Here is an 11889-nt window from a genome sequence, read left to right as displayed (position 1 = left end):
CTGCCAGAGAAGGAGATCTTATTTTTACTTTGAAACATTATTCTCCACCTACTTTCACAAGGACATTTTGCTTCATAAGAGGGACCTGTTACCCCAGAGAAAAATCTTCTCATGTGACGTTAAAATTTTCAGCATCAAGTAGCAGATAGTACGAAATAATGTTTTCTTTAATTTTGCACAAGAGTTGCTTTTCCATTTCTTTGGTACCCAGAGAGAGTCTCAGTGTCCCCCAAAGAAATAAAATGGAAGACAAATGGCCACGTAACTAATATCAAATATTCTCTTAAGATGTGTGTGTGTTCCAAAGATTGCTAAAACCTCCACGAAACAGTGGGTTGAGGTATATATACTCAAATGCATTTCTTCTATAAATTCATATGTACACACAGATAAACAATGTGGTAAACATCTAATTACTCACATTTATGCAGAGTACTGAATGCCATAACATTATACAATTACACAATCACATGAAGGAAAGGTATTTTTTGAGATCTGTTAGCTCAGGAGTTTTCAAAGCTGGCTGGTCCTCAGGCTCGCCTGCTGAAGCCCTTTACTAACAAAGTCCCTACGTTCCACTCACGAAGAGTCCGATCCAGCCGGCATGGCCTGGGACCCAGAAGTTTGTACTTTGTCTATAAAATTTGATATTCCAACCCCCTTGTTATCCAGAGGACACAAAGGTCCAAAGTAGTGAAGCAGTCATCTAAGGCCATCTAAGGCCATCTAAGGCTAACAGAAAGAGAAAGGGGAAGAACCGGGTCACGAGTTTTTCTGTTACCGAGTCCCAGAGCTTCCCCAAGACCTGGTGCCTTACAATGAAGCAACCAGGAGTAGGGATTCTGTTGTCAGAAGCAGGCGCTAAGCTGTTTGAAGGCAGAGACCCTGTCCCCTATTCCTTCGGACACAGTCCTCAGGAATAAATGTCCAATAAATACTGGCTGGTGGGAGCTGCTCAGCTACGGCCTGATACTGTATCCTCGGCTCCCCTCTGTCTCCGATCAGCCAGCAGGTGCAACGTCATCTAGCTGGATGTGGGCATCTACCTGAGGAGGGGAGTAAAGCCTGAACTTACCAAGACGCCAAGTTCAAACAGCACGACTCGTCATGACAATATAAGTTGCATAAGATTAATTACGGTGTCTTCCTTTTGCTCCTGAATTATGTGCTAGGTGAAAAAAAATCAATGAATCCAAGGGATAGAAAGAAGCCATTCACCTGTAACATTTACGCAGATGTAAATTACAAAAATCCTAAACTATTCTACGGAGATCACCTTTAGCAACTGTAACAACTGTATGTTACTGACTGTTGTTACTCCTTCTCTTGGCTTTCCATGTGTTTTCTCAGTCTTATAAAACATTCTTTCAGGGATGGAGTCAAACTATAACTCCTTTATAAAGCTGATTGTGAGAGACAAACACACTTAGCCTCTCTCTCAGGACATGGTTCCTCTCCCTCCCTCCCTCCCTCCCTTTCGGTCTCCCTCCCTTCCCCTACACACACACACACACACACACACACACACACACACACACACACACTTACAAGTGTGAATTTAGTTGGGAGGTGGGCGAACAGGACTTGTTACATTTTCTATTTGTAGCTATGAATCATAAACCATGTTATAAATAATTCTACTCTATTGCCATCTTGATTTTAGATAGGATATGGAAAAAGGGATAACCAAAACATTTTAGAAGCCAACAGGAAAATATTAAAGAAAATTTAAGGCTAAAAATTAAATAAATCACCAGGTCCATGAGCCACCAGAGCCATATAGCCCAGCCCTGAGAGTGCCCACTTGCCACAAGGGCTCTACTGGGACAGGGACAAGGAGAAGCCACCCAGACGGACCATCCAGGGCCAGGGGAAGAGTCTCACGCCCCCACAGAGAGCACGACGGCGGGCCCCGGCACCCCCTTACTGAGTGCCCCTCCCCCCGGGAACAGTGAAAGGACATAAGGTTCTACTTGAAAGAAACATCCTTAGAAATAATTTATGGATGTGGCCGCTCCCCCTGGAAAGAGCCTTCCCATCCTGGGGGAAACCCGTGCATGCATCCAGATGGCTCTGCTTCAAGCCTCCTGCCACAAGAGGCCAGGCAGGACAGACCTTCTTGAACATGTATTTTGTTTCAAAGAAAAGGAACTGTCTCCTCTTTTTTAACTGTTAAATCCATTCTCACCTAGATAGAGATTCCTGGCCATTCCTCCAGATAATCTTTTTAAAAATTACATAGATAAGCTCATTCATCCATTTATTCACTCAATACCGCTTTACTAAAGGGTGACTGGTCTTGTAGAAGGTGGGGGCTGGAAGAGACCGCAAATATCGTGCACCCTGGGCCCCTCCCTTGTTACCCGAGGTGGACAGGAGCGGTGCCAGCCCCATAGCCTGGGTTCTTCACCCCCAACCCAACCCAGTATCCAGCCCCCTGCCCCACCCAGGCATTTAGCAAAACCTCATGCAAAAGGTATGTGCTTTTTCATTTCGAAAATGAAAAGATTACAAGATGAAAGAGTTTTTGTACCTTGCTACAATTTATAAAGCTAATAAATATTTGCAAAATGGAACGATCAAACCAAAAGTAAACGTGACTTTTAAAAAACTAATGGCAGGGTTTGTAAGGACTCTTTCCACTTTTTTGGACATTAAATGTTTCACGAAGTCATATGCTATATACACACGACAAGTCTTCTTTCTGCATGGTTGGGAAGTCTTTCCAGAAGGACAACAATACCACAAAAGGACAGTCAGAGAAAACACAGACCACAGCACGTTCCACGGCACTGACGTTTATAATCTGTGGTTCTAGTCTACAACATCCACTTGTGGCCTAGACACGCGCTGTGGACATGGGCTAAGAACACGTCTATGTTCTACTTATTTCACCAGAAGGAGGACAAAGCTGCTGCAAACATTTCAGGAACATATCTGATTTGTAACTGCCACGATCTCCCGTGAACTAAGCTGGATTTAGTGAGCAGACTGGGACCTCACTTACATTCTGCAAGGTCTTCCTCACAACAGGAAAGGTTTAGAAAGCCAACACATCTCTTCAGGGAGATTTTAATGAGTATTCCAGATTCAAATTTATTTTCTGAGGGGCCATATATTGGTGTAGAAATCTATTCATCATCCCAACCTTTAATAAAATTCATTGTGCCCTGTTCCATAAAATAGAGAGCCTTAACAAAAAAAACCAAAAAACCAAAAAACAAAACAAAAAAACCCCCAAAACAAACAAACAAACAAAAACCAACTCTCAGCTGACAGTTACTGGTGTAAGTGAAGAGCTTCAATTGCTGTATATTCGAATCCCCCAGGAAAATTACATCAAAAATAGACGTTTTATGACAAAAATCACTGAGATATCTCAAAACCAGAACAAATAGAAAACAACACCATTAAAGGGATTTAAGTACTTTTCTGGCCACTAAGGGGAGACACAGAAGCTCAGCGGGGTGCGGGCATGCAGGGCTCAGCGCTATATAGGAGAGAATTAACAAATCAAACTCGGTACAATTTTCATAACTGGATTGAAAGTAGACTCTTAATAAAACCAACATATTTGTTCCTCAAGCAACCATTAGCTAAAAGGAAAAATGATTTCATATCCTTGGTCCATAAAGAAGACACATTTATTTACATTCTCAATGGACTAAAAGAGGTTTTAAACTGTCACAATTAAAATTTTATGCTTCCAAAAATATCATATGATCAATGCACTTAACTTAAAGCTTCAGGTATTAATAACTTCATTTAGACTTCTTAAAAAACCAACACAAACATACTTTCTAGAGTGCAAAATGCTTCTTATTAAATACTTCAGTAACACAAGAGCAATTTGTTTTTTAAACACAGGAATCCTTTTCGGCAGGATCACCACCAGACAGACGTCCATTGCCGGCAATGGACGCGGAACAGAACTGCCAGCTCGGGTGAGATGCGACAGGCGCTACGGTCTTGCCTCGGCCGCCGCCCCCTCCCGGATGACCCCGGTTACTTGTACAGACTCATGGTCGGGCTCTGGTACATGCACATGTACGCGTCACAGAGCAGTCTTCGCGCGCAGCCTTGGATTCTTCTAGAGTCCAAGGAGTGCAGGTCCTCCGGAGACATTTTCAGGTACTCTCCCACCTCTGGGCACGGGGTGACCTGAGGAATGTTGAAGCCGTTCTGGCCGCCTGCGGGAAAGAGGGAGAGCTCTGTTTAGGGCGGTCGAGTTCTAACTCCTTTGGCCACCCTGACCCACCGAGGCGACATTACAACTCAGTGTAGCAGAGGCCGATTTCCAAGATCGGAAGGACCTTATTTTACTTCTGATTCCTAGACGTTCAAGCCTCCTTTAAGTCCTGACAGTGTTCTCACTTCTTGGTTTCTGTAAGGATTCCGGAGCCAATGGAATAAAATTGGTAAGAGGAAGCATACCCTGAGCAAAGTCCAAACCCCGCTTGAGAAGCTTCTCTGTACTCAGTGAGGGAACAGTGTTTCCTCTCCGTAATCACACAACACCCAACTGCTCACGCACGTGCCGTGTCCCTCCCAGACAGAAGGACCCCCGCACGCTCCCCCACGAGATCGCCCAGTTTGGAGCACATCTAGCAAAATGAAGACCACTCCACTCCCCTAAGTTGTAAATATGTATTTGTGCCAGTCTTGCAAGGCTTTGCTTCACGCATCATCAGACTGAATGAGGCGCTGGGGTGGTTTTAGGGGCTCCCGGAAAGACTCCCCTGGCCCGGCCTCTCAAAGGCTTTTCCAAATGTCCGACCCCCGGCTGCTTTTCAGTTACACAAGAGCCCCTGGTACCGCCCTTGTTACGTACTTGTTGAATAACGCCCTTGTTACGTACTTGTTGAATAACGCCTAAGCGTCATGGAACATGGCCTAGAAGGTGCAGCATTTCGGGAAGAAACACCTTACATGCAGAATAGGCTTATTTTTCCAAAGAAGGTATTTATTTCTCTTCTTTGCTTCGTCGTTTAGAAGACAACGAATGTAGTACAAAAGACATAAGCAATGAGGTCAGAAAGATGGAGTTAAATACAAGCCACGTGACCTCAGGCACCTTAACTTCAGCTTTAGTAACGGAAAAAGAGGAGTAATCCCCATCTTGCAGGGATTTCCGTATAATGACTCAACGTACTTCCCAGCGAGCTCGTGCGTGGGCACTTCAGAAATGGTGACTGGGGCGTGTATAGAAAAGGAGAGGAGCCTGTGAGTAAAAGCAGACGAAGCTGGAAGGAAAACCTCTCAGCCCTAAAATAAGAATTTTAGGACTCTTCTTTTAATAAAAATCACGTGTGTGTCACATAATATCACAACAATATTATTCCTTAATTTAGTAACATGGCTGCATGTGCATTTCAAAATATAAAGACTACATCACCAAAATACTCCTGAGAGGCTTTCCACATACACTATTCTGTGACTCAGAACAGACTATCCGCTATGAACTATCCCACTACAAACTCAAACAGTGCCACATGGAGAAGGAAAGTTCTTCAAATACCATCCCGGGGGCACGTGAGGGGCTCAGTCGGTTAAACATCTGACTTCAGCTCAGGTCACAATCCCAGGGTCCTGGGATCGAGCCCCACATCAGGTTCCCTGCTCGGTGGGGAGTCTGCTTCTTCCTCTCGCTCTGCCCCTTCCCTCACTAGTGCACATGCGCACGCGCGCTCTCTCTCCCTCTCCTCCCCCCCAAATAAATAAATAAAATCTTAAAAACAAAACAAAACAAAACAAAATACCATCCCGATCAGCCATGCTGTCAAAGAAGAGCCAGGCAGAGTCGTCCTTCCCATACTTCACGAAAGCAACATAGTGGCTTGTTTCTATGCAGAGAACAGCAAACAATTCCATCTTCTGGCAGGGGATGCAGCCGTGCCTCCAGTCCCAGTCAGGTAAATCTTTGGGAAGTGACACCGGGTTGTATTTATGGTTCAGTCTCTTGGGATGAAGGTGGACCTGAAATGGAGCATGAAGAGAATGTCCCTCATAAGCCAAACTCAGTGTTTCCAGCAAATGGGCCCCCCTTACTCTAACTGAATTCAACCCTATGAACAGCAACTGAGTACTTTTCAACAGTCCACTGCGGAAACAGAAGACACATGAGCAATACCACTTAATAATGAATTCAAGTGAATAACGGTTTTGAAAACTTTTCAAACCTGAAACGTTTCCAACTAGAAATAATTTCCTATTTAAGGAGAGAACATCCATTAAATGATGTCAAACTTACTTGAGTGTTGCAGGTTTTACAAAACTGCTTGATGTTTCCAGCGGAGATGTCAGGGTCATCATAACACTCTCTACACTCGTACATTGCGAGCCCCCCGCATATCCGGCACTGCCTCGGGGCTAAAACGGTAGGGGTGGGAGAGAGGTTATGGGGCCTTAAAACATGCGTTCTCCCATTAAAAAAACTAAAAGGAAACGGTAAGCTTTATTGAAGACTTAGACTCAACAAGTCCACCCCTCCCTGTCCCCATAAATGTTATGCTGTATTTCCTTGGACTTGGGATATCTTTAAAAAGATATTTTCTCGGATCAAGTGACAATTTTTTAAAAGATTTATTTGAGAAAGAGAGAGCAAGTGAGAGAGAGCAGGGGGCGGGGAGAGGGAGAGGGAGAAGCAGGCTTCCCACTGAGCAGGGCACCATCCCAGCACCCTGGGATCATGACCGGAGCCGAAGGCAGACACTTAATCAACTGAGCCACCCAGGCACCCCAAGTGACAATTTTTTAAAAACAGTGTATTCTAGAGTGCTTTCACACAATTATGATTAGTCTACTGATGAAAATTCAAAGAATCAAAAAAATATAAAAAAGAAAACTGTAAGCATCTACAATTTCAATTAGCAAGAGATAACCACTGTCAACATTATTCACTATTGTGAATTTTCTCCAATAATTCTCTATCTACAGATTTACGTAACCCTGTGTGTGTGCGTGTGCGTGTGTGTTGGGGGGCTCCTCCTATAGAAAGGACTAACTTACCTCTGCACTTAACATTAAGTCATAACTACCTTCATACAGTTTGGTCTTCACAAACATGAATTTCAGCAGCAGGAGTTTCATTGTACAGATACACCATAATTTATTTAACTACTCTTCTCTCATACAGACTGTGCCTAATTTCTTAATCATGTGCCAATAAATACATTTGCATATAGAATATTTATTTGCATATAGAATATTTGCATTATTTGCATTTGTGTGCCAATAAATACATTTGCATATAAAATATTTATCTGCATACTGAATATTTATTTGCATCTATTTATTTTCTCAGAATACCTAGAACTGAAAGTACCACCTTACTATTTCCAGGCTCTTCAGATACCGAATTGCCTTTTAGAAGAACCATATATCCTGTTAGACTTTGACTCATAATTAATGAGACTGGCCTATTTGTGAAAAACAAACAAAACCAACTAAAAAATCATATACTTACTGTCTTCAAGCAAATCTGTTATATTTAACTCCAGAGAAGGAAAAATTTTTTTAAAGAGTTTGAAGTCTTTTCCAAATCGAGGCATCTGAATAATCAGACATGAGGGTGCCTAAAAACAAGATATATGTATTTTTAGAATCAAAGTGCTGAAAAAAATCTTCCCTATGAAACCGAGGCAGCCATGGTCGTCACGGCAAGCAGCGGTTCTGCCGTAATGCCGACGGCTGTACGTAGGATCCGGGCGTGAAAGCGGAGTGGGGAGGCAGAGCACCAATGAGCCACGAGTTCTCAGGAGGTCCAGGAGCCACTCCATGGACACCCGGAGGTCAGGCAGGTCAACAGCCCTGGTCTCTAACAATATGATGACAATCTAGAGTAACACTCCACTGTGGGTTTATGTTTAAAATCAACATTTTAGAAAAATTGTTTTGGCAAGTATAATAAAGAAACTGTGGTCACTGAAGGACACCATTCCTTCTATTTCAACAAATAACTGTGGCCGTTAAAAGCTTTACCAGAACATTCTTTCAGAAATAAATTCAATAAAAATAACCACAAGCATGTACCACTAAGATCATGAAGACACAGTAAACAGTAGAAGAAAAAATAATTTCTATCACTTTTTCACTAACAAACCAACATAAATGAATTTATTTTGTCTCTTGTTGGAGGAAAAGTAAACATTCTTTTCTGATATGTTTGGCTAAAATGCTTAGGTAAAATGTTAAACTGGTTAAAGTGACAGTTTTAAAAAAAACACGCAATTCTTCCTCTTGCGTCAAATACTACTTAAAAGTTCTCAAGTTACAAATTAGCTTTATGTTTTCTTTGCACCAAAAATCCAAAAAGTCCAATCTTAATTCTAAGGCATTTTCTATAAGGACACACATGAAACACTGACCTTTTTTTTTTTTTTTAATTTGCGTTTCGTTAACAGCTACTGTGTTCTCAGCAGGATAAAATAAACAGTTATGAAACCTAATAGTAGTCTCGAGATTACTAAGGACTGTCACATAAAATATAATAATCACTAACCTCTGCAAATTTCAGGTTACTGTTGATAAAAGACCACTCTAATAACTGCTGAATTGTAGGAACTCCAACTTTCTCATTTTTCTCCATAAAAATTTGATAGAAGTAACAATCTTGTACTTTTTGACCTGCTGATCTAAAAACATGCAGAAAGACACATATGATTTAGCTACAAAATGCTTAAGTCAGAACGTGAAGCTGTCCCAACAGTATTTGAGGACAGAAAAACCTAGGACGTAGACAGTGCCCCCTGGGTCATCAGAACAACGGGTGGAAGACAATAATGCTGATTAATTAATTAAATGTACTTTGCATAAAACCTTAAAAATGAGTTATTTTAGTTTTCATATCCAAAAGTCCCCTTAGTGATCAGCAGAAAAACAATGGAATAGCAACTGCAGTCGAGAAGCACCGTGTGAACAATAATAACCACTTGGTTCAACTTAACTGTCCAATCTAAAACGTATTTTTATTGTTAGAGACCAGACCTTTTAAACTATTGACTGTTTAAAATCTAAAATGCACTTCATGCTTGAAACAGGAAAATAAACTCACTTCCAGAGACCTTCCAGACCCAATGTTTCACTTCTAAAATGAAGCCCAGAGTTCTAGGAAAGAATAATTATTGCTTCCCAGAAAATTAAAGCAGAGCCAGGTGTAGAAACCTGGTGTCCTATCAACCACTGACTATTCTTTCCATGAAAGCATGCTGTCTCTTTAAATGGTCACTCGATTATTCAACAAATACCAAGGAAGCTCCTACTGTATGCCTGTCACAGTGTTACCAATATATTACACATTTTCCCTTCTAAATATTTTACCACAGGGGCGCCTAGGCGGCTCAGTCTGTTGAGAGTCCAACTCTTGATTTCAGCTCAGGTCATGGTCTCAGGGTTGGGAGATCAAGCCCCATGTCGAGATCAGCACTCAGCGTGGAGTCTGCTTGAGATCTCTCTCCCTCTCCCTGCCCCTTCCCCGCTCATACATGCTCCCTCTCTCCTCTTTAAATAACTAAATAAAATCTTAACGTAACTAACTATTTCACTACAGAATGCCATTAATCTTTAAAACCAACTCTACCAAAAGGATTAATAATCTTTAAGTGTACTATTTACCTTTCCAGCAGAATTTCTGGGTATAGAATCAACCTATTTATAGCTAAATTTCAAGATTTTTATGGAAATTTATTAACACAGTTTTCATAATGAAAAAGCTGTTGAGACCAACCTTCAGAAGCCCTCAGCTTTCCAAAGCAACTTATATCCTGAAATAAACAAAACTTACTTGTTAGCAAAACCAGGAGATTCATGAGAAACCACAACAAATAAAAACAAATGATAACCAAAAAAACCTGAAGGTTATGCTATTATGCTGTATCAATATTTTGCTTGGTTGCTGATGACTATAAAAGACCAGCATTCTTCTGTGAAAGTCAAAAGCATAAAAAAATTTAACAGGTAACAGGGGTTAAAAATAGGACAGGAAACTAAGAAAGCATAAAGTGGTAGAGGTCAATAGTTGCAACAATTAGAAATAATAATGGAGACGGGGGAAGGGGAATCGTGGCTGATGGCAACCGAAGAGGCAGGCACCGAGAGAAAGGAACCAGAAATGAGAATGAAGACCAACAGCTTTGCGATATCGAGGCAGATGGATTAGAAGCCTGGGTGGATGGGGTGGGGAGAAAAAAAAAAAACAAGTACTCAAATCTCATTACCAGTTTTAGAAGGCTAAAACCCTAGAGTAATTAGCAGGTCATTAAGGCACACATACACAAGAATCACAACAAAGCTGGTGCGATGGTACAAAACTGTACAATTTAGATTGCCGTTTTCCACTAAGAAAATCTGAAAGCAGAAGGGTACAAATGTTGCATTAAACTTAAAAGAAAACATATATCTATAGAGAAGATAAAAACATTCATGGAATTGTATAATATTGGTCTGCCTACCTTCGTAACACAGATCTGAATGGGTAGCCACTAAAATTCTTTACAGCTTCAGGGCTATCTAGCACTGTGGAACAGAATATATCTGTGTAGTAAGAATACCCAGACCGTGTTCTATAATGAGAAGTACTCAGTAACACAACCTGAAAACTGCCCTGTACCTTTGCTTCTTGATTGCCGGTTTTATTCCATTATTTTTCTTGGAATTTTTCTTTCTTTGCTTCCGTGCCCTATCCTCTCTTACTAGTGGCTAGGACTTTAGTTTCACTTCTCTTTAACACCCTACATGAGTCATCATTACCAGTACTATTGTTATTGTTGTTTTTTGAATACGAAGGCTTAATTTACCTATGTTTATGGCCTCGATTCTTCCTTGTTTCTAGCATACTATTCCTTGGTTCTAAATTCAGCTTTGTCTTACTGAAGGACACGCTGAGGTAGGTGATTTAGTCCTGGTTCTTCCTGCTCAGGAATTCTGTGCACCTTTCTTCTTACACACAACTTAAGTGTGCCAAAAATTCTGGAAAATAGTCAGCTATTATCTATCAAAATATTGCTTCTTCCCTATTCTCTTCAGTGTCTCCTAGACCTGCACTTAGAATCTGTCTTCCACGTCTCTTACCCTCTCTTGTTTTCCAACTTCTTTCCCTTGGGGCTACATTCCAGGTACTTTCTTCAGATCTATCTTCCAAATGAGCAATTCTCTCTTCAGCTGTACATCCCATATCCAGAGACGCACCCCCTCCCAGACATAAAGCACATATACGGAGATAGACATTTTTAATCTCTATTTCTGGGAATTCTATTTTTGTTTATTAGATTTTGTTGGTTATCAAATCCACATTCAGCCTCCTAGGTGGCTAAGACCTTTGTCTCGTCAGTCCTGTGAGACCTCTGTGTAGTCTCTCAGACTGTTCCGTTATTTCAGAGTTCACAGTACTCCTCTTCCTGTTGTTTCATCAGTGGACTCTCCCTCAGAAATAAAGGCTTGTGCAGGTGAAGAATGACACTTAGGAAAGAAAAGGTAACATCTGAAGTATCTTTTTGTATCTTCTTATAATCTTTGAACGAGTGACTCCCCATATGAAGAGGCCCCTGAAAGGGGAGGGGAGCTGTGACCCCTTCGAGGGGTGATGGAACTTCCCAGGGCCCTCTCCAAACTCCACAAGACCCTCAAGCACTGGGATGCACTCCTACACGTATCCAGCCCTCCTCACCCCCTGAGAATCACAGCTGTTTTCAACTTTGTTATTACTGAGAGTCTATGACATTCCCAAACGGTGTTGGGCTATGCGGGGGAGGGGAAGAGAAGGAAGACAATTGTTTTAATCATCTGAAATTTATCTCTTCTAGAAGAAAACAAAAGTGACTTGTTTCTCCCAAACTGCCTGTTAAATTTCCTACATTATGTATTAAACACAGATTTCTTTCCTCATTTGTGTCT

The 11889-nt window shown here is 41.4% G+C and overlaps 1 protein-coding gene across 6 annotated transcripts in view; it reads right to left on the bottom strand.

Annotated features, from left to right (window-relative positions):
• Positions 1-3056: 3056 nt before the first annotated feature.
• CYLD (CYLD lysine 63 deubiquitinase) overlaps positions 3057-11889 on the bottom strand; it is a 63823-nt gene continuing 54990 nt past the window's right edge. For all 6 annotated transcript variants that reach the window (XM_011218425.3, XM_011218428.3, XM_034639421.1 and 3 more), the window contains 5 exons: positions 8501-8633; positions 7466-7574; positions 6251-6369; positions 5760-5976; positions 3057-4190 (listed from right to left, as the gene is read on the bottom strand). In XM_011218425.3, the coding sequence (XP_011216727.1) occupies positions 4006-4190; positions 5760-5976; positions 6251-6369; positions 7466-7574; positions 8501-8633 (763 nt within the window). In that variant the 3' untranslated portion in view covers positions 3057-4005. The remainder of the gene's footprint in view (positions 4191-5759; positions 5977-6250; positions 6370-7465; positions 7575-8500; positions 8634-11889) is intronic.

The sequence above is a fragment of the Ailuropoda melanoleuca genome, chromosome 12 (assembly GCF_002007445.2).
Source record: "Ailuropoda melanoleuca isolate Jingjing chromosome 12, ASM200744v2, whole genome shotgun sequence".
Lineage (NCBI taxonomy): Eukaryota > Metazoa > Chordata > Mammalia > Carnivora > Ursidae > Ailuropoda > Ailuropoda melanoleuca.
This window is presented reverse-complemented; position numbering and strand designations above follow the sequence as displayed.